The sequence below is a fragment of the Maylandia zebra genome, linkage group LG2, assembly GCF_041146795.1.
Source record: "Maylandia zebra isolate NMK-2024a linkage group LG2, Mzebra_GT3a, whole genome shotgun sequence".
Lineage (NCBI taxonomy): Eukaryota > Metazoa > Chordata > Actinopteri > Cichliformes > Cichlidae > Maylandia > Maylandia zebra.
The window spans coordinates 41,574,886-41,598,845 of record NC_135168.1 but is presented as its reverse complement, the minus strand read 5'-3'; the positions used below and the strand labels follow the sequence as shown (position 1 = coordinate 41,598,845).

The 23,960-nt window shown below is 40.0% G+C and overlaps 1 protein-coding gene across 3 annotated transcripts; it reads right to left on the bottom strand.

Annotated features, from left to right (window-relative positions):
- Positions 1-8,641: 8,641 nt before the first annotated feature.
- On the bottom strand, positions 8,642-23,044 carry hrh2a (histamine receptor H2a). Of its 3 annotated transcripts, none has more exons than XM_012917656.3 (5): positions 22,979-23,044; positions 12,441-13,880; positions 10,003-10,174; positions 9,464-9,648; positions 8,642-8,921 (listed from the first exon to the last, which is right to left on the bottom strand). In XM_012917656.3, the coding sequence occupies exons 2-4, from the start codon at positions 13,459-13,461 to the stop codon at positions 9,630-9,632; spliced, it is 1,212 nt and encodes a 403-aa protein (XP_012773110.1). In that variant the 5' UTR covers positions 13,462-13,880; positions 22,979-23,044; the 3' UTR covers positions 8,642-8,921; positions 9,464-9,629. The 3 variants fall into 3 exon arrangements, with proteins under 3 accessions (XP_012773110.1, XP_012773111.1, XP_004545494.1); XM_012917657.3 differs by having other exon boundaries at positions 12,456-13,880; XM_004545437.3 differs by lacking the exon at positions 8,642-8,921 and having other exon boundaries at positions 9,335-9,648.
- Between the last annotated feature and the right edge of the window lie 916 nt (positions 23,045-23,960).

The window sequence follows — 23,960 nt, the reverse complement described above, 5'->3', positions numbered from 1 at the left end:
CTGATTTTAAAAACGTAGTGGTAGATCTTCCTGTGTTTAGATAAGACACAAGTTTATTATTTATTTATTTATTTATGTATAGGGATGGTATTTGTTTCAGTGAATGTTGCATTTTTTTGCTAAACTCAAAAAACAATGTGCTTTGGTTTTGTGTGTGTGTGTGTGTGTGTGTGTGTGTGTGTGTGTGTGTGTGTGTGTGTGTGTGTGTGTGTGTGTGTGTGTGTGTGTGTGTGTAGACCATGTTAGCCTGTCTGATGGTTGAATGCATGGCTGCCTCTTCACGCTGGTTAAAAGTCAGGGAGGGAGAGTCGGAGGGAGGGGGAGGAAAAGAGTGAGAAAGGGAAGTAAGTAACCGCACAGACATGGATTTTAGGGATGGACAAGAGCAAAAAAAACCCAGGATGGATGGGTGGATGGCTAAGACTTAGATGTGAGAGAAAGAGTTAAGGCATTAGTCCGGGGGGCTGATGATAATTGGACACATGGCTTGAGTTTGAACAAGAGGATTCTCAAAGTATACTCTTTTCTTTGTGTGCGCGTGTGTGCGTGTGTATCTAGCTGTACGTTTGGAAGTTGACCTGTTAGATGTGAGCTGAAGGCTAAGTAAAAGTTTCCCTGCTTTTAAGTCTCTCATCACACTCAATAGCTTTCAAAGGGATCTGCCATTGACAAAATGACTGATGCAATTAATAAGTGAGTGTGTGGGTTTTTTTTTTTTTTATCTATAATGACTGATTTATGTGTGCATGTCTGAGAGAGAGCGTGCCAGGGTGGGCTTGTGCTTAAGAGCAGCTGAGTGCTCTTGAACGCCCCTGGTCGTGGCACTAATGTGTTAATTCATTACTGCTTGTAGTCAGCTGCATTGTGTCAGTGCAGTGTTTCCCGTCTCCCTCTGTCTGTGTTCTCTCCACTTCATAAAAGCCGATTATGCTGCATGTCGCCGCTGTTCCACCCGTTCTCTCATGCCTCTTGACCTCCTCACCCCTCCTGTTGCCTGCCCGCGGGGCACTCATGCAGGGGAGCAGAGGAGGGAGGGACAGAGGACCAGCTGCCACCAGCCATAGAGCTCTGGTACCTGGCAGAGGCAGCTACTCCAGCACCCTGCTTTGCTGGGCCTTCTGGCCCCTCAGGGTGGGGGCTGGGGGTGGGGTGGGGGGGACACCAGCCTCATGCCACCAGCCCCACCTGTCTTGCCCTAGGCGTAGTGTGACCGATTAGACACACACACTCAGATATATACAGCGTTTCCCTGCTGAATGAGTCTAAAAATTTGAGTTTTGATCCAACGTGAAATGAGAATATTGCAGAGGCCGCAGAAGTTGTGCAGTCCAGGGAATCTTTCATTTGAATTAAAAACGCAGCACTAGTACGAAATCTTTTATATGCTCTGCGCATGTGTCTGTTTTAGGAAATAGGTCTATATTTAAATACAGATTTCCTCAACACACATGCACATATTGACACTACTACAGTCCTCTGCACGCTCTCTCACACACACACACACACACACACACACACACACACACACACACACACACACACACACAAGGATACACAGAGGCACTTTGCTGTGAGGCGTGAAAGAGCGAGAGCTAAGTGAGGCCACTCCGGAGCACTATTCTCTATATTGATTTCCCATTATCAGACCCCAGTCCCTGTGGAGTCATTAGTACTGGGATCAAACAGACAGACAGAGAAGGAGACTAATACCAGTCACTTACACCAGCACAGGGAGATCACCTTACCTCCCCGAGGGTAGGAAGGCCAGAGAGGAGCATAGGAGGAGAGGAAACGAATGAGAGGGGGGTAGTGGATGCATGAGTGCAATGGGCTAACAGATGGAGATGGCAATGTGTAGAGTGAGAGGAAGAGGAAAGAGGTGGGGTTTCGAAGTGGAACGTTCATGGGCAAATGGTAGACACCTTTGATCACTTTATTTGCCCACTCTGTTTCGTCTGTTGTGGTGGAAAAAGCTTTCGCTCGACTTTTTAGCTATAGACATCTGCAGCAACCCACAAACATTTGCCTTTTGTTTTTTGCTTCGTAGATCTCATTATGTTTTCACAGGTGACTTTTCTCTTTGTCCAACCTTGTAAAAGCTGGCCAATATAGCTCCTCAGCCTCCTCTCTGTCAATAATTTTATAGTAAAGATGCAATGATGAATGGTTTTCATGTAGCCAGCAGCTGTCCCCACACCGGAGAGAGAGACAAAGAGGGAAAGAGAGAGGGGGACAAACAAAGAGAAAGAGTGAAAGAGGAATATGAAATGTGAGATGCTCATTTTGGTCCCTTGCTTCATAATTTCTGTGGATGTATTTATCCTCCATGGATTCAGAGGGAGCAATGAATTCGTCGTATGAATCAACACCATCAATCTTATTCACTTCTGCCTGCCAGTGAGCCCTGGAAGTGGTGGTCAGGCTTCAGTCCGCACACTCAGATCGGGCCACACTGACACACACACATGCACGCTCGCACACACACTGCTCAGACGGGGGTGACCCTGGCCTGACCCCCCTGCTGACCCCCAATCTGTTCCCCAACCTCACACCATGAGAGCCCGGAGCACACTGGGATAGGGACACGCACGCTCAAAGACACACACGCACTGGCACATTGTGCAGCGTGTGATCTGATGGATATTTCCTCAGACAGTACCATGTGTGTGGGCAGAGTGCGTGCGGACACCATGCGTACGTGTGTATCTAAGTGTGCGTGGTGCCATAGCCTCTGCCCCCTCCCACTGGTGTTAATTGATTCTTGGTGCGCTGTGCTGATTGGTGTGAGGACCCCTAGAGGCGGGCTCAGTTCACCCCCCAACACACAAACACCATGCCCCCACCCCCATTTTATGTAGCACCTGACTCACACACATGCACAGTACACACCACACAGACATACAGTATCTCTATGTAATGTATGTCCACAAACTGTTAAGAGCGCATGTGTTGACTGTACCGGTGAGGAAATACACATGCACATGCTCACACTTGTGTCTTTCAGGGGGTTTTCACACCCCGGTAAAGAGGAAGCTGGCTAGCTGACATGAGCAGATTGTGGATCATATGAGACAATCCGCATAGAAAAAATCAGTCTTAGAGGTGATTCGTGAACAATATAGGTGGGCGTAGGTGTGTGTGCATGTGTGTGTGTGTGTGTGTGTGTGTGTGTGTGTGAGAGAGAGAGAGAGAGCCAAAAGAGACAGTAAGAGAGATGAATCTCCGGTTATTAATTTCCAGCCGCGGCCCCTGGGTGAGATGTTAATATAGGGCTGATTGTGACTAATTTCTTATTAATTGCCATCAGCGATTACACAGTGGCCAGTAATGTGGCTAATTTGTTGAAATGAATTTGGTTTTTGGAGGCATTTTAATTGCTGCAGGTGGGCAGCGTCCTCTGCACACTGTCACTTTTGTTTTTCAGCAGGAAACTTTTGACGTCGCGCCGCTGCTGTGTGTGACTAGTAACAGCAATAATGTGTGAATTATATCGCATTATCCTAACAGCACAGAATGTGTACATGTCTGTGTATGTGTAATCTTCGCATGCGTTTCTCCCTCTTTGTCTGAGGACATGCACGGAAACAAATCTTTGCAGCATCAGTGTAAATGTCCTTGATATCTTATTCATCAGCCTTATGCATCCTCCTCCTTCCATATATCTTCGCACGTTCACGATCATTACAGCAGGGATGGAGAAACATTTAAGTTGTTGCCTTTGTTTGTTGAATGTTTATAGCTTCCGTTTGCACAGTCTCAACGACCACTGAGGAACCAGTAGATACAAAATCCAAATCCTCCTATAAAAGAGGAGATGCCCTCTGGGCAGCCATAGCTCATAGTTGGCCTGATTTAGTGGCAGCCAGGAATCTGGGCTTGAATAAAGACAGAGAGAGCGAGGGCAGAGTGGGAGAGAGAGAGGAAAAGATAGCTCCCTGTGTGATAAATAGCCCAGGCTCCCTCTATTGCATTAGCCGTCCGGGCCGATAGATTGCGAGCCCAATAGACCCAGACGTATGCGATTGGTTTCTCATATAAAAGTTGCATATTAAATTCCTTCACAGGACTGTGCCCCCCAAGCATGAAGGAGGGAAGGAAGAAATGGGAGTTAAAAAGCAGAAAGTGGAGAAAGCAATGGAAGAGCAAGAAAAAGGCTTTTTATGAGAGATGAAACGAAGGCAGAGTTGGGGAAGCCTGAGAAGAAGCGGGAAAGATAATGGCAGGAGAAAAGTAGCTTGATGGTAGAAAAGACAAATGGTGATGTCATGTATTTAATAAGTCCGTGGATATTGGGCGATGAGTGCGACCGTACGTCCATTTAATCAGTATTGCTTCCCAATGAAGATTTCTCTCCTGTTTGTGCACGCCCGCCCTTCTTCTGTTCTCAGCCGTTCTCCACACACTAACGACCTCTCTAATTGTTTCCAAGCTCATTAAGATGCTGATGTTTTAATAGTAATTAATCCGTCATTTGCCTACATGCAAACGCGGGCCACTGAGGTTTGTTCATCGCTCTTTCAATACACTGATAATGCAGTAGCCTAGTCAAAGGAGACAACATCCTGCTAATTTAGCTCATCACTGTTAATTGGTTGTTAAGTGCCTTTAATTACCAAGCAGGCTTTGGGATTTAGGTCTGCAGAATGAGAGGGATCCCCGTGATTGTCCCTGTTCGTCTAATGAATCTTGAGTGAACTTTGAAAAGTGGAATAAATGACCAGAGAGTGAAAAGAGACTCGCACTGACCCCGTTCTCTTTTCCATCTGAGCTCCCTCCTCATTTCCTTTCTTCTTTTCCTTCCTTTTCTCTGTCCTCCTGTCCCTTCCTCCATCTCTCTCTCACTCCCTATCTCTTTCTCCAGATATTATTAACTCATTAAGTTTTTTTCATTATTTTTAATAAAAGATGAGTTATGGCTTTAGCCTCACTGTGGCAGCATCCCCCATACTCTCGCCCTCCCTCCCTCTTCTCTCTCTCTCTCTCCCTCTCTTCCCCTTCAACCATTTACTCCCTCCCTTCCTTTTCCTCATCCTCCCATTTTCTCCTTCCTTCTCAGCCATATTGCGCCTGCTCTGATACATCTGACCCCTGAACTGCAGTCTCTGACCTCGGTGTTACCGGTTGCAACCTTCTGTCCGTCTTCTTTCCTTTTGCCACACTCACTCACGTCTATCAATCATCTCTCTTTCTCATAGCGCTGAGCAGTCTTAAGATGGCATTCATAAGATTTATGATTCATGATTCTCTCTCTTCTCCTCTGTCTGTGTGTGTGTGTGTGTGTTTGCAAGATAGGAGAACAGAGAGAAAGAAAAGGGGAGTGCGAGAAAGACAGACTGAGGGAGAGGGAGAAGGAAAGGGGCTTGTCGATGACAGACTTGAATAATGACAATATCTATGATTGATAGCTTATATAGGGCTAGTTGAGTGTGTGTACTGTATTTTTGTCTGTGTGTGCGTGTGTGTTAGAGTGACAGAAAGAGAGTTTATGTGTTCCGTTTTCACCACATTAATCTAATGTTAAAGGAGCCATGATGAATGGTTTTCATGTGGTTTGAGCTGTCAGTGGTCACAGTGATGGAGAAGAGCAGCAAGTGACCAGAATTACCAAGGGACACATGATTTTTATGTAGGAATAGAGGGACTCTAGAGGGAGAAGAAAAAAACAGAATCAATTTTCTCTCTGATATTAACCAACTTTAGTGTTTTGAACTGTGGAAGCCCGACGTTATTCTTTTTCTTTCTCACAATGTAAAGTTTCTTTCTCAATTTAAAATTCCTTCTTCTTCTTTATTTAGTTTTGTATTCATTTATTTTGCAGAGCCACGCTGATAATATACATCTGATAGTAATGTGTGTTTAAAGCTGCAAACTGTCAGGTAAAAGATGGCCACAGGTATGGTCACATCTGCTCTGCTTAACAAGCCTCTCTAACCTGCAGCTCTAAAAAAAAAACAAATATTATGCAACAAATACAGTTGTGGTGAAATGAAAGCACAACCTCTTTCTATTCTAAGGTATTACATATTAGAAAATCATAAACAAAATCTGTTCTTTTAGATAATAACAGATTCAGATGAACAACAACCCATGACATATTACACTGTCATTAGTTATTCTGCAAAAACTAAGCCAAAATGCAACAGCAATCTCTGAAAAACTAATTACACTGTGATTCAATAGTGTTTGCTGTCAGAGAGGTGACCTCACATTTGACTACTTTGATATACAAAGGATTTCATGGTTGACTCGGTGACTGCAAGGTGTTCAGGTCCTGTGGCTGCCAAACATGTCCAAATCACTACCCCTTCACTGCTGTGCTTGACAGTTAGTACGAGGTGTTTGTGCTGAAGGGATGTTTGGTTTTGACCAAATGTGGCCAAACATCTTCACCTTGGCTTCATGTGTCAGAAGGAAATTGTTCCTGAAGTGTTGTGGTTTGCTCAGATGCAGCTATGCCAACTTCTACTTTTAGAGAAAATGAGCTTTCTCTTGGCAACTCTTCTAAAAAAATTAAAAAAAAAAAACAACTATATTTTTCTAATGATACTGTTATGAAATTTAACATTTAATATGCCAACTGTGTAGAGTCTGAAATGTAGTTCTTGTGTTTTTTGCATTTTCTCTGAGCATTGCACGGTCTGACAAGGGGGTGAATTTGCTGGGACGTCCACGCCTGGGAAGACTGAAGACAGCTGTTTTGAATGATTTTTCACTTGTAAATATCCTCTCTCATTCTACAGTTATGGACTTTACATTTTTGGGAGATTTCTATATAATCCTTTCCAGATTGATAACCAGCATTGTGTTAACACACACCTGAATGCTCGAGAAGCAGCAAACTGTTAACATGTCTGCTTTTATAGAGGGTCTCACTTAATCAAATCCTTTTGAGTATCAGCACCTGGTTGCTGGTTAACCTCCGAATTCCAGTAGAAGCAGTAAAAGTGAACTTCTGCGTCTGCATTTTGGTGTAGGTTTTCTTAAATACATAATTACACCATGTAATTTGTCATGTGTTGTTCATCTGAAGCTACATTAACTTAAAAAAAATGTTTGTCCTGATATGTAAAGGCTTATAATTACCTCCTTCTTTTTTTTTTTAAACATAACTGTAAATACGAAGTATGTGACCGGTTAAACTTGGATCTCAAGTTTTTTGAGAAAAGTTTTTTCTGTGGGTTTGTTGTTTACTGCATATGAGAAGATGCACAATGTTAGCCTGACAGCTTGAGGTAAAGCACTTAATTGCTCTCAGGTCAGGTGTTTAGCCTGAGCGAAATATGTCATGTTCTGTACCAGTATCACTTTTTATTGAGACATTGTCCGCGCAGCTGCCAGCTGATCAATGATATCCCATCAATTTTATATAAGAACATATCAACACGTAGTAATTTGCACTTTTACTCGACTGACTCCAAATGTCATCTTGCTGTCAGAACTCCCCTCTCAAACGATTTTAAGTTGTTCTTAAAATTTCGTTGCTTGTCAAAAAGCCCCATCTAAGAGGAGAGAGCCTTTCCTGAAAAACATCCAAGTCTAGTATTTCCAAGCTTACATTTGCTATAAATTCCTTAAGTTATGTTTGGCATAAATGTCTGCAGCTGAACAAAGGCTCTTTTTGATCTTCATATTTTACATAGTCACGCGTGAAAGCAATGCCTTGCTAGAAGACATGAAGAATGAAATACGTATGAGATCTGTTCAGCATTGAGTAAGACAGACTTGAAACAATCAAAACTAATCCGTTATTTCTCTAGAGTTGAATTGAAGAAATGACTCTCCTAGCTATAAACCAAATAAGTGTTTCCATGTGGCGAACTGGATTGTAAAATCAGTTGTTTCCAGCTACAACCTAACATGCATGTATATATATTAGTATACACTTCTGAGTCATTCCTCAAAGGAAATAGCTTGAAGAATGGAGAAGGTTAAGTGTTAATGTGGCAACAGTTTGAAGCGATGTTTGCTGACAGCTGTGATGAATTGTTTCCAATGTGCTTGTGTTCCTTACCATACACACACGTTTTCTGCATCATCCCACAAGATAAGATCTGTTCATGCTTAACGGCCTGTATTGTCTCCAAAAACGGTGGTATGTATCATATTTTTTATTTGAGCTGCTCTTTATTGGTATGTTTGCTTTTTGAGGAACAGTGCATGCCATTTATTCAGTCCATAGTTACATTTACAGTATGATTCGATGCTTACACTTACCAGCTCTGTACCACAAAATGATAAACGGTAAAACAATATATGGAGGGGGCTCCATTCTTTAAAATCTACACATAACATTATTTCACATGCTACACATTGAAAGGTCACATATTTATCAACACATAAATAAGTGTAACGAGAGTCTATTTGTCACCTTCTCCCTTCCGTTATCTCATTTTATTGAACATTTTTAATTTAACACCAATTCTTCCTTTTTTTCCCATTCTGAAGACGTGGTATTTTGTATTCCCACTGGAGTGCACTCTTGTGTCAGGATATAAAATATCCAGTCCTTCATAAAATTGATGAACAACAAGTTAATTGGCTGGTCTTCACTGGGTCCTGCTGTGCTTCATTACTATCCACAGTTAGTCTGATTAAGAGCATTTTAGGGCCATATGTTGCCCTGAGTGACAGTTGGCTGCAGTCAACTAATTGTGTTAAACAAGTTCAGTTTTAGTTCCGTCCAAGTAGAAGCAGCATCATTTGTTTGGTCCTGGGTGGACTGAGCTGGCTGTGCGTGTGCAGTTGATTCTTACCGATGAGGCGTAGAGTTGCAGAGATCCTTATCTTTGTATTCATAAAGACACAAATGAAAAGGAGCAAAGGTTTGCTCGTCTATTCACTCACCGTTGGTAATGTATACATACATACGGGGCTACACATAAAAGTTTCAGGAGGTAGGACGGGTCCTGTGGAGGAAATAGCTGTATGCACAAAAAGAATACTGCAGTATTAATGTACAGATCAGACAGCTGACCCAAAATCACAACAATAAAATTATGTAATAAACTAAAAGAGAACTTGTAGTATCTGGTTAAAGTAATTACTGGATGGCAAACATGTTCGAATGATTATGTGCTTTAATGTAGATTTGATGGACTGTGTGTCTGCGCACACTCGTATGTGTGCTTGTTGCTACAGAGCTCTGTGCTCTTGTCGGCAATATGGGCGCAGATTTTGTCCTTTGTTGTTGTAACTGAGTCAGACTTTGAGCTCATGCACATAAAATGAACAATTAAGTCAATGATAGTCACAAAATGCATAGAAAGAAATGATAACAGGATGTGAAACTGGATAATGTAACTCCTTTATTCTGGAAGCAAATTTCTCAGCCTAATAAGCATATGGCAATATGGCCCGATATGCTGCGGATGACACAGCTAAGATGTGTGTATTACAGCTCGTTTGTTCTCAGCTGGACTGGTTTGTGGGGGCTATAGGGATGTCAGAATGTATTTCTACTTACATGATGTACTATGGATGTTTCTACTGTGATACTGGATGCTTCCAAATAGAGGGGGTTGTACATCTTTGTCTATCTTTTGTCTGTTTGTTGCCCTTTTGTCATCGACCTGATGGATTCCTGTTCTGGGTTGTTTTGTAAGCACACCATCCACCTCACAAGCACAAGCTCAGCACAACCTGGGTTCACTGAAAAGAATGAAGAAAGACATATATGTGCATTTGTGTGAGTGAGAAGATTTTATTTTTCAGAGTATGACAGAAACACATTATATGATTTAGTGCAATGACATACTGAAAGCAGGGTATCATATAGAGCTTTTTTCATAGCATCACATTCATCTGAATGTTGGTGCTGCAGCATTGTCACTCCAGTCTGGATGCAAAGCATGATTTTTTTTTTTAAGTACTCAATTTATATATGATGAGGTTTGAGTCATGACTGTGCAGGCAATAACACCAGTGCTGACACAAACTCATCTGCAGCATTCTGTATTCATGTTTATGAAGCATAATGTAACAATAGCCTGAATAATAATTTACCTTCCATCACCACTGACATCTGTGGTAGCAGTGCCATTTGCAAATTGAATAGATGTTGTGGCTGTCCTGCTGTTCATTTCTTGAAGCATGACGTTTTGATGTGTTAGACCTGCTCTGCAGGTGGCAGGGGTGTGGCCGCACAGCAGCGTTACCTCTGTAAGCTGGTCTCTGGCTGAGGAAATTCAAGGTAAGATGGAAACTGGGGATAAGGATATACTGTAAAATGTATTGACACTATAATGTTTGCTGTCTTATACAAAACAGTCAGAAACCAAAAACTGGACTGGTGCATTTGTAGTCTTACTGACTTTAGGCTACAAGCCACATTTAACCATATATTCATACAAGGTTTTATTCTGTTGCTTTAAACACATTATCTACCTCACATCCGTGGCCATTTTTGTCATGGCCAAATTAGAAAAACAAATTAACCTAAAATGCATGTATTTGAACTGTGGTTAAGTTGAAATACCTGAAGGAAACGCACTCAGGTAAAGGGAAGATGCAAAGTCCACACGGAAACCAGACACCAGAAACCTTCTTGCTGTAAGTGCTAACCTTTTCACCACCATGCCAGCCAACTCAGCTTTATTGATTTTGTACTCTCCAAGAAACTGATTTTTTTATTCCTTACTTAAACCTGGCAGTGTGACTCAAATATTTGTCCCTCATCAGAGTTTGCCCGGGTGATTACACCCTCATTAGCCAACAGCGAATGAGGAGGAGGTCTCGCTGCAGTCTGAAAATGGTTCTAATGTTGTTCAGAGAATGTTGGATATTTTTTGAAGCAGCTGATTAAAGTCATGAAGAAGGGTCCTTTTTATTGTGCTGTGGTATACCATGCTCCATGAAGTTTTCCAGATTGGTTACAACTGGGGATTTTAACATACAAATTAATGACAACTCTGACGTCTTTGCCAGAGCTTTTATCAGCATCACGAGTTACCAGCATGCTTATGGCCCCACGCATACCAGAGGACACAGACTGGAGCTTGTTTGTACTTTGAGTTTAAATGTTGTTTGGATTTGTTTTAGGAACATTTTTATTTCTGATCATCACTGTATTCTTTTTAAAAAGTATTTGTGCCTTTCTCCCCACTCAGGTCTCAAATTTCAAATTGTTTTTCTGCTGATAATTTTTTATGCTTTCAATTTATTCTTATCCCCTAATAACAATGTTAATCCTTTAATATATGTTATATTAGTCATTGTCTTATCAGTTTAGATAAAGTATGTCCTGTTAAAAATGAGGACGTACTCTTCTCCTTGCATAATTTATTTATGGTTTAAGGTGTTCTCGTCAAAAAGTTGAACTTGTTTACCCATTCATTGCTTTCATTTAAATAATCTTTTAGTTTGTTTTAAAACTTCAGAAGAAATACAATGGCTGCTTGCTTTTCAAACCTAGTTTCAAAGACCAAAGGTAGTCCTAGGGTTTTATTTGACATTGTGATATTGTTACTCCTGCTCCACCTGCTGTCACAAATATTTCAAAAATCAATTATGAAAATGTTCATACTTTCTCTGCAGGAAAAAAAAAAAACAAAAAACAGAAATGTGAGAAATAATAATAATTCAGCATCTTCACTGTCTGTTCCTGCCCCAGCTGAGCCTGTTATTTGAAGATTTTTACCTATTTCTTTTCTTTATCTGTTGAAATTAATTGAGTTATTGACATCATCCTCCTGTTCTCTTGATATTTTACCTGCAACTCAAAAATGTTTCATTTACTAGTATTGGTTCCTATGTGCCTACTGTGATCGAACTTCAGTGATGGCCGATCAAGTCCCTGCTTATTTAGTCACATATTTTTTTTAAAAAAAATTATTTTTTTAAAGCTTAATCTTTCTCTTCTTAGCACTTTTAAGACCAATCTCAAAATTGTTGTTCTTTGCTCACCCACTGAGCCTAACCTCTTCCTTTGATACTGCTGAACCTCACATTATGCTCTATAGACTGGGATACTGGGTGGGTGTATCAGGTTCTACTTTGTAGTGGTTCTTTTCATATCTGTTTGGATGATCCTTTGGTCTTCTTCCAGTTCTCTATCCATGGTGTGCCACAAGGTTTGATTTTGGGGGCCTTTACCATTTCTGTTATATCAGTTCCCTCTTCAGAACATGGTGATGCATGCATTTTTAAGGATATTTCTTACCACTGCTGCACAGATGTCATTAAGCTGTATATTCTTTTTAAGCCCCATATGTTTCTACATTACAGATCTTGTACAGGTGTTGGATGGCTGACGGCCAACTTTTTCTCTAACATAATGAGGAGAAAATAGAAATCTTTGTTTGTGCCCCTGATAAATTTATGCATGGGCTAATAGAAACACTAGATTCACTTTCCACTTTTACAAGTGCTTTTAGTATCTTGTAGTAGTTTGTGATATTAATCTGGAAAACAGCTATAAAAGTACAAATGTTACTTTTACTTACTTTGAACAGCTTTACCTGCTGATACAGAAGGGGATATCTGCTGGCTCCTCCACCTGCTGTACATAGGGCATCGGCATCTCAGTAGATGGGTATAGGCTGACCTGAAGTCCCTGTTGAGGGCTCCGTAGAGGATTGGATTTAGGGCTGAGTTGGCATAGCCTAGCCACAGCACAATGGAATATTCTGGCACTGTGCCAGGGTCTGGATGCTCCTGTAAGCCCAGCACTGTGAATAGGATGAAATAAGGTAACCAGCACACCACAAAAGCCCCAATCACTGCTGCCAGTGTCACTGTGGCTTTGTGCTCCCGCAGTGCCACAACTGTAATGCTGGAAATCACAGTGGTGGTAGTGGAAGAATTGCTCCTGCAGTTGTAGCTGGTGATGCAAGTGGGCCGTTCACTGACAATGCGCTTGGCCTGTGCACGTGCAATGCGAAGTATTCTGAGGTAGGTCCAGCACATAGCCACCAGAGGCAGGTAGAAGGTGAGGAGAGAGTCAGTAAGCACATACGGTCTGTTCAGTTCAAAACGACATTTCCCCTCCGAAGCCCAAGGCCCGTGGTTCTGCACTGTCCCGTTAACGGTGTTCCATCCCATTTGGATGGGCAAGAAAGACACGGCCAGAGACACAGTCCAGACACTCGCCATGGCTACAGCAACTCTCCACGGTAACACCAGTGATGCATATCTCAGAGGCATGGTCACTGCCAGGTAGCGATCGACACTGATTGCCAGAAGGGTGAGGATGGAGGCAGTGCACAACATAACATCCATGGAGATATAGAAGTTGCAGAAGACTGCGCCAAGTGGCCACTCTTCATTTAGCTGTAGGAGAGCAGAGAAAGGGAGGACTAAGAGGCCGAGCAGCAGGTCTGTCACAGCCAGCGACAAAATGAAACAGTTAGTGAGGCAGCGGAGACGTCGAGAGGCACAGACAGCCAGGCACACAAGTACATTACCAGCGACAGTCAGGAGGATGAGAAGGATCAAGATGAAGGCCAGCATTACTTTGGACAACATTATTGCTGTTACTTCACTGGAGTCAATCAGACGACATCATGACCGCTGCTTTATGTGAACCATTGTCCTGTTTTTGTGTCAGATTTTAATCAGATGAAGGATGGTTGCTTCAAGGACTCTCATTGATTAAGTGCCACTTAAAATCTTGGCCACCCACATGTAATTCTTTTATCTCCAGCTCTCCCTGTATTTCCAATGTAGGTAGTAACTGATTGTTTCCTGTTGTTGAAAAACCTAAAAAGTATCATATGGACTGATAAGAACAGATTTTCCATACATACTAATGATAGTAAAAAAAAAAAAAATCCGACTGGCTGTTGCTTGGTTGTTGAACGGCTTTATGTCTGCAAGGCTGATTAACAGTGGTTCATGGTTCATCTTTCTGTCTTCAGCACCATTTCATATGGATATAGTGACACCTAGTGGGAAAAGACAAAAAGTACAATTAATAAGCCATTATGCCGTACAGTCACAGACACACTTCTACACTCACACGTCAAAAAGATGCGGCTTTCTTATAAATTGGTTGTAACTGTAATTTATGTTATGTAACTGCTAATATACTACTACTGTAATAACCCTTTAATGCCTGCAATATTAAAGCAAAGGCAGCTAGTCAAACAAATGGTAGATGTCATATTAGGACAAACTGGGTTACACTGATAAGATCCTGTCCTGTTTGAACTGAGGAGGTCATGTGAAGGAGCATTTAATTGCTTGTAAATTCAGATTTTGTTTGCCAGAGAGTTTGTTGTTTCTTCTTTGAAAACTTCAGTAGTGTGTCTTTAAAATGACACATATTAACCTGTTGAAATGTTGTTTAAGGTTGAAATTAGTGCTACATATGCTACAGCACCAGCAATGGCTTCACTTTTGTGCAGCTTTAGATGGTTGCATGCATGTCTTACACCTAATGTTTTAAATGTATAATGCATGATGCTAATTATTTCATTGTGAGCTTGCACATAATTAATTCATTACATGCATCATCATATTTTACATGTATGCCACTCTGTATTCTTTTATGCTTCCATTTTACAAACCTGTTTTCAAACAAACAGTCAATCTGAAAAATATCTTTCAGTTATCGGTAAATATTTAAATCAAGGGCGTCTCATACACAGCCTAATTGTTGATATGACTGGATATAAAAAGAGAACTAGAGTGTGTAAAAGATTCTGTAAAACAATATGTGAGCAAATTTTCTATCAATAGCAAGATATTATTAACATAATATATAATAATAACAACAAGAGCACTCAGAAAGTACAACTCCTCCACGAAGGGCAATTGCTAAAGTTTTATGTTTTTATTACAATATGATGACATCAGTCTGTTATGGCATCATTGTGTCGTGATAGGCATCATAGTGAAAAATAAAAAGTTTGTTGTACAACTCTCTTTTTGCCCTTTTATATGATATGTTACTCAATATGTTTTCTCAAATGTTTTTTCAAGGACAACATTGACCTCGGGTGCTAAAAATGATGGTCAAGGTAAAATGCTTAGCCAACCTAGGTACTCATTTCTCCTAGTATATTCCTGTGAAATTTGAAGACAATCCATAGATATTTTATTTATTTATTTATTTTTTGCTAATATGAAGTTTTCACTGGTTTTCACATTTGCTGTGCCCATGACCAACTTGATTCAAATTTTATCAAAATTAAATCAGCTCGAGATGTCATTTAAATCCACCAGCACACAAAATTTGAAAATTATATCTTGAAAACTGTGGTCAATAGACTGCCAACAACAGACAGACAGACAAACCAACAGAACCAATAATATGCTCCCTTCCTTCGAGGGAGGAATTTTAACAAAAAAAAAAAAAAAAAAGAGAGAGAGAAAAAATTGAGCAATCTCTGAATGCTAGTGGCAAAGACCATGACTAAATAGCCGTGATGTTCAGGCCTTCAGGTGCCACTTCATCCATAATACACAATATTGAGGTGGAAATCACCGCAAGGGTTTAGGAGCACTTCTGAAAACTGTTATTACTAAATCAAACTAAATTTTAAAGCAGAAAACCTTGAAAAAAAAATCTTTTTTTAATTAAAAATGGATAGAAGTGAAGTCTTTCACTGTCTTGTGAGCAGAACAAGGAACGAGGTTCATATTCAGAAAGGAAAAGGAAAAGTTTGGGAAATTATTGGCTTATAGAAATGGCTGTCAGGGAGTTTTAGGATTACCTGAAATACCAAAACTTGCCAGCTATGGATATTTTTCCCTGCTTGGGTCAAATAGCCCTTGGACACCTGTTGGAGGAGTTTGTTAACTTTTGGAGGAAAGATCCACTCACAGGTTAGAACTCTACTCTGAAAGGCACTGGGAAAACCAGATCTAGGGCTCAAACATTTATTGTGAATATGATGCAACACCAGGTAAATGTCTCGGCACTGTGTGATAATGCACAGGCTTTGCTGAGGTCTAGCTTCCTATACTAGTTGTATTCTCACCTGGATGATTAGAAGAATCAAAGTTTAATGCACTTCTGCATTGGCTTTCCCTCTAAGTTATATCTTTTACAGTCTATCTCAACCTGAGTCGGAGTCTATAGATGGTGACAAAAGGTAAAAGGCTGTTGCTAAAGATGTGATTTATTTCTCTACAGGACAGGTTGTTCGCTACTGCAGGAACATCAGGAAGGTTCAGTGTTTCTATCACAGAGGAAGTGGAACTTCTTTTTCGAATGCTGTGGTTACGCCAGCCTTCTAAAACAAACATGGCAGCCCATACGGAAAAGAAATAGTAAAAACTTATATGTGATTACTCATGAAAGTGGCCACTTTCGCATTACTTTCATATATTGTTTTAGTAAGTATCCAAAACATACAAGTTTCATTATATAATTTTTCAAGGGATCTTATATCTGTTTTCACACTTATATGCTTTTCATACAAGTTTCACACAAGACAGATACAAACTTTATAAGATTTATATATATCTTTTCCATATGGGAGGGACCTGAATACTTTCTAAAGTGACTTTGTGCCACAGTGGTAATACACAGCACAGTGCAAAAGTCTTAAACCACCCATCATTTCTCTATATTTTGCTGGGAAAATGGGTGATGAGTGCACTGATTTATTGAAACATGCAAACTTGAATAGAAATATGGTATAAGTACTGCATACGGTGACAAGTATAATTCAAAAAGAGAGTGGTTATTCTTCAGCACAGCCTGAACTCTCTTGTAATTTCTTCAAGTAGTCTTCAGGAATAGGTCTTCAGGCTTCTTGGTTGACATTCATATTCTCTTCTTTGGATGTTTCCTGCCTTTTGTTCCATTTTCTGGCAAGATGATCCCACACTGCTTTGATTTGAGGTCCAGGTTGGGCAGGTCAGTATTCCATTATGTGTTTTTCTATCAAGGTATCCTTTTATTGCATTGGTAGCATGGAGGGGATCATTATCATGCTGAAACATGAAGCTGCTGCTAATTAGACATTTTTCAGATAACAACAATTTGTAAGACCTGCAGCGACTGATTTTCAGTACATTTTTCCTCAGTGTCACACATTTCTACCTGTTTCCTTTCCCGTTTCCTCATGGCCACTGGAAGCTTATTGGCCTTACTAGCATGTGACCCACATATGCAAGTCTAATGCAGTGTCCTGATTTAAATGTGCCCAAAGGTTATTCACTGTGTCCTATCTTCATCTTATTCCCAGCTTTCCTGTCTTTGCCTGTCACAGTCTGGCGAGGGCAGACTGTATGAATTGATGAGAAGGACCCAAAATGCAGACTCCAAGGAACAGGGAACAAAACTTGAATGTTAACAAAAGGCGAGCCATTTAATGAGGCTGGTAAAAGGTACAAACAAAAGGCAAGGCAAACTGAAGCAAAATTAACACAAACCTAAACTGGGGAATCTAAACCACAATATGAAAAAACCTGGACATGAAACCTGGCGTAAAGAACATGGCGTGAACAACAGACGACCTGACAAGGAATGACTGAAGACACACGGACTAAATACACACAGGAGGATAATGAGGGAAACGGAAACACATGGGGAAACAGCTGACACACATGAACATAATGACGTCACAAGGGGAGAGTAAAACTAAAAACATTGAACATAGGAACACAGGACCCCTTCAAAATAAAACAGGAAACATAATGAGACGCAGACATGACAACCTGAACTTGACAACATAAGACACAGACATGAAACACATGAAGGGCAAGGGAGACTTAACAGGGGTTGGAAGACACAAGAGGAAACTAATAACAAATGAAAAGAAAAAATAACGAACTTAACCATATACCATAAACATCAAAATAAACTAAAACTCAAAACACAGAGTCATAAGAACCAGGATCGTGACATTTGCCCCGCTGTCCTATCACAATAACAATAAAAATAAAAACATTTTAAAAATATATATCAAGAAATAGAATGGCATCTTCACAGTGCCCATTCTGATGAGGATTCAGCAAACAGTAGATGAATCAACTGAAGGACAAGATGCATCTCACAGATTCTGTATCAGGTCTTTTGCAGTATTTTCTGCATTTTTTTTAAAAAAAGACATGACTTCACATACTGTTCATCTGCTAAGGTAGTTTTAAAGCCATTTTTGTTTTGTTCTCCACATCTCACGTTTTCTCCAGTTTTTAAAGGTCACACTGCACACCATGCAGCGATATACCACCAGCTAACACATCTTCGGGAATGACGTAAAAATACTATTTTGGGGGGTCAAACTTGCCTTTCGTCATAGATTAATCTAAAGAACACTGAAAAAATGATGTGCTTTTGTACCAGGCTGCTAATAACAAAATACCTAAAGATACAATTTAGTTTAAAATTGGTTCTCCTCATTGCTAAGTAGTCTGTAATGAATAGACCCAACGTTGGTTCATCCCTTGAGTTAGGTGTCTTTTTATGCTTAAATAATTCATCGGTCAGTGTTAAGGGGTCAAATAAACAAAACAACATAAAAGCTTTCCTCTGAAAATGGACAGGGACTGGACTGAGATGAGTGAATCAACAACTAATTGTCAAAGAAGAAATTTCGAATGACCTTCAGAAAGCTTGGAAAACAACTGTTCAAGACCACTTATCCAAAATTACAAGAAAATCTGTCTCCTTGGAAGCAAATTAGAAAGAAATGAAGGGGGGCGGGGGGGCTTAAGACTTTTGCACAGTACTGTATGTAGTTTTCCATTAATAAATAACAACCTTGAATGACAAATTATTCAAAGCTTTACATCCAGACGTTAATGCTTTGTTTTCTACATAGACCTTGTTTACAGATTTACAGAGCGGTATTTGTACTCTGAGAACACTAATGAGATGTCGGCTTACGCTTTTAATGTGTGCCTGGTGGAATGTGGAAAACCACTACTAGATAGGTAAGAGAGATTGTGTGTGGGCAATGTGTGTCTATTAAATGTGGTTGCGTCAATAGGTGGTGGGTAATGTTTGCCTCTCTGTTTTCTAACACTGTAATGGATAATGGGAGATTTGCCAGACTTGGTTCAGTGCCACTTGCTTATCATGTTAGATAAAGATGCTGAGACTCTGGGCCGATGGCTTCAAATCAAGACAGGAAGAAAGAAATGTTTTAATTAAATCTGGTTTCACAGAAACCAGCACCAAATCTGTAATCTTTGAACTCTTCTAATCTGCACATTTCTATGACTTACTCAGCACTGAGCTACATCCAGAGCAGGGGTAGGCAACTCCAGGCCACATTTTCTTGCAGAGAGCTAGAAATAGATTTGGCTTGCTTTCAAAACAGGCCTTACAGGCCTTACAGTCATTTTTTTAAAACAAGGGCAACTTTATCACAATCTTGGGCATACCATACAGAAAATGTATATATACGCTATGTATCCGTGTGCTTTTCTTACTTGCTCTGAGCTCAGTGCATTAGTTCAACTTCCCATGTCACAGTGCATGTGTGAGAACTTAACTATGCTTGCTTCCTGTGTTTATCTTTGCATAAACATTTGTTTTAATTTTAAAAATTATATTATTATACAGCCTTGACCAGTCACTTATAGTAAACACATAATTTATTTAGCACAAGATGCAAAAGACCCACGTACATTTGTCTTTCATCAGTATAAAGTCACCAATAGTCTGTGTAGATAGTAAAAAATAAAGTCAGTCAGTGTCATTCACCTTAATGCTGGGAAACAGAATGTGATGATGTGTAAAAATGAAAGAAAAAAAAGGTTAAAAAAAAAATCCCTCATTTAGACACTTTATTACTGACCATCTGTTTTCTTTCACAAACCACTCATTAGTTGTCCCTAATGGAAAGCAATGGTGAGTGCTACTGCAGCTGTATGCAGTATATAATAACACACATTCATGCATGCACATGTAGGTCTGCACTGACACACTAACATGACCCAAAACATATGTCTTGGTAATGGATTTTGAGGACCGTAATGGATTGTAATGACTGCTGAGTATTTTGTTTTCCACGGGATATAAAAGGCTGCACTATCCTCAGAAGTTTCTTGCAAAACAACAGTTTAAAAAAAATGTTTTCAGGTGTTGAGGAAAAGGGTCGCATGGGTTTGTGGATATGAAAACAGCACTTTAAGAGTTCATCCTGTGTTTAATAAGGTGACGTCCAGTATTTTGAGGACTTAAGAGAGATGAAATATAAAGTGATTAACTGTTAATTGCAGCAATATTTTCCTGTCTTTGTCTTCTCAATGTAGGGAGATATAAATGAGCTGAAGAGGCTTCATCCTGTCTCACCCAGATCTTTCTTTACTCAGCAAGCTTGTGAAAAGAGTCCAATTTGGGTATAAGGATGAAAGGCAGGCAGAAAAGTACTTAGAACAGTGGCTCTTTACCAGACATGGTCTAAGCTCTGGGATGAGTAATGGAGTTATTTATCTCTCAGCTGGGACTCTCTGCCTAAATTGTGATATTCTCCAAATACCAAGTGTTCATCCTCTGACCTCTTTTTTTTTTGTTCGCCAGATGCGTCTTTTTAGAAATAAACTAATAATAAATGGATGCTCCTCATCATCCCAATAGGTAATCAAAGTAATCACATCTATTGTGATAAATGCAATGTAATGTCTTTTGAATATGTTTAGATTAATCTACCCTCTCAACTGACTCCAAAAGGTAATTTCACCCCCTGCTGAATTGCAAGGGGTGAAATTGCCTTTTCAGACTGGTTGCTACCGACTAGTCATGGATCCAAGGAATAACTCAGCTATACATTCATTTATGTTTCAGGAAGTGTGGCAATGGCCTGAGATTGTGCGCTGAATCAAATCTCTTGTTTTGCTATGAATTCATGCATTTTTGAGTACCATATTTATTTGATTATGATTGGACAGCAGCTAAGTGGTTAAATTATTCAACGGCAAAAAGAAGATTAGACTGTACGGCAGCTGGTGCGATTCTGAAAACGTAATTTTTTTTCAACTATCATCAGATCAATAAACATTTGTCTAGTGCTAAAGAGGACTACTGATGTTGAAAGTAACTCGTGGATCATGTGCATATATTGTCCATTAGAGAAACATAATACAATCAGGAATACAAATCTTTAATTCGTCTTAATACAGTTTAATTGGGTATCAAGTACTTGGCTCACTGACTTCCTCTGTTTTTGCAAAGCAATCTGTGGCTGTCTGCTTTGTTGTGAATGTGCGTGCATGTTTGTCTGTGTGTATGTGTTCACATTTGTCTTCCTGCTTGCCTTTGTTTCTGTCCTTTGGTCTTGGGTGCTTGGTAGGCTAGCTGTTGTGTATTCTAACCAGTGAAGGAAAGCTGTGGAATCCTGATGAAGCATGGAAATGAAACACACTGCGACAGACACGACTGCAGACAGACAGGGGGATCAGACACATAAAATATGCATAGACACTAACAGCATGCTTTGCTGTGGTACACGCACGTACACACACACACACACACACACACACACACACCTACACACACACACACACACACACACACACACACACACACACACACACAAACACACAAATGCAAGTTTGGGTCACATGGGGGTGATTGATTGAACTCAATATGTCATGCTTGACCTTGCCAGATCACATCTGTCATGTTATCATTGCAGCCATATAGAGTCCTTTACAGAAATAATGTTGTGTAATGTGGGTTAGACACACACAGACTTAAAAAAAAAAAAAAAAAAAAAGACCAAATCTGCACACAACTGTATCAGCTGGGATACAGCTGATACAGTTCATACAGTTACCAGCAGCACATTTGAAAGGGAACTTCTGAACTGCTGAACTGCAAATAAGATGCAGTGACCATGTCATGACACTAAACCACATCCTCTTGCTATTCTTGTAACCGTTTCTCGTTCTTTGCTCACTTAGGTGTAACATCCAGTTTGAGCTGTGTATGTGGCGACCTTTATTTGAATAACTGCACACTTTAATTTTATATAGGCCAGCTTAAGTCAGAGTTTGTATATCTTGCTTTAAATGTATGATATTGCATGTCTCTCAGAGAAACAGCAATGGTGTTTTAAAACAAAGTGGGTATCATTAGACGTGACTGCACAATGGCTGAAAGAGCATAGCTAGTCCTTCCTTAACTCCATAAAAATCAATGAAACCAGTGCAACAGTTAAAAGCCAGATTGCCTCAGTAATCTCTTATATACAAAGTGATTTACAACAAAATAATATTATTAGATATAGCCAATATTAAATGCCTATAAATACCAAATGTAACCTTCTGGAAATCACTAATTTGAAAAAATAGAATCAGGAATTTAATTATTTTGATTTTTATCAGATTTTATTTCCCAATACTCCTACAGTTTAAGGGATAAAATCATTATATTTTGTTTATCAGCAACTCCAGGAAGACTTTATGGATAATAGGACAATAGGACAATGCATAGTAATGTACATGCTAACAAGTACATGCTAATATGTAACGCAGACATATTTGTTATGTCTTGTTATGTCACAGACCTTCAAAGTGTAAAAGAGAAATTATCACACAAAGAATAATCTCACTTCCTCATATTCAGAACTGATTACATGACCTCTTTGTATATTTGTCTTTGTGCCTAGTTCACATGTTCACATCAGGCTCAGAAGTGGCCCAGCTGAATTCTACACAGTTGCAAACCTCTGACATCTGACAGTTTCTATTCATGACCACGTCACTGCCCACATACGTACTGCTTCTATACTTTTTTTTTCTCCTCATCTTTGCATTTAAATGCAATAAACTATAAAGAAAATCTGATATCAGACCATAAAAAGAGACTTAAATTGAATTTGCACTGACTGTGCTGTCAATTAAATACAGTTTCATCACCTATTTGACCAATCTTAAATGAATTTAACTTTTTTATTTCTATTAATTAGCATTCTTGCTTGGCTGCTGAAAAGCACTCAAATAACACAGTGCAGATCAAATATTAACTCAAACTTGATTATGCTGCCTGGCTACAGCATTCGCCGTGTTTTCACACGTTGCTCGTTTAAATTTGAAGACATATTAAACAGCAAGTATAAATTAGGAAACTATCACTCACCTCAGCGCTTCTTCTCCTTGTCTGTGATGACTGCCCTCGTTACACTGCTCTGCTCCCAGAGCGAACCACAGTCTTGCTCGTGAAGTGTGTGCATTTGTGTGCGTAACGAGTGTGTAAGTGTGTGTGGGAAAGAGAAGAGAGAAAGAGGAAGGGAGTAGCAAGTCCTCGTACAGCTCCATTCCTCTCTCTCTCTCTTTTCCCTTTGCTCTCTGTGCGTCTCCTATTGTTGTCGGCTCAACTCCTCAGGGTAATTTGCTTTTGAAATTATTTTAATGACACTGCCATTCTCTTGTCACATTTTATAAATTGTATGTGCCATATGCCAGAACAAAGAAGATTCTCCTCAACAGTTTGATCCAGACTGGCCGATATTACCTGAATAAATTAGGCAACCTGTTGTATTCAGCCTTAATGGAATGCCCAATAAGTCCAGTATGGGTTGAGAGACTCATACAGGAAGGCATGGTATTTGCGCTTGTGTCGTTTCTTGCCTTAATATTTCTTACTGATCTAAATTCTTCTGCTTTATAAACTTTCTCTGAGAATTGGAACCAGATGGGCTCGAGTGATATCAGCAGAGATGGGCAGTAACGCGTTACTTGTAGGGATTACTATTGCAAAAACGGTAATTAGATTACAGTTACTTTCCCGTAGGAACACTGCGTTACTGTGTTACTAAAACCATGATTTTTTGCGAGAATGTCTCACGACAGTGACGTAAACGAGTGCGCTGTTAGAGACAACAGCTGTGTGCAGATCAACAGTGGATCATATATCGATTGTGGGAGAGAGTATGAGCGTGCAGCGTTTAAAGCGTGGAAGCACTGACCTTACTTTGAGTTTGATTCCATAAAAAGTGACAAAAACATTAGCGTCCATCGTGCGTGGGAAGAAAACTTCTGTCACGGCTGGCAGAGGGAGCCGTGTGGTGTGGAGGAAAAGGAGGACCCAAGATGCAGCGAACTGATGACAGAGTGATGTT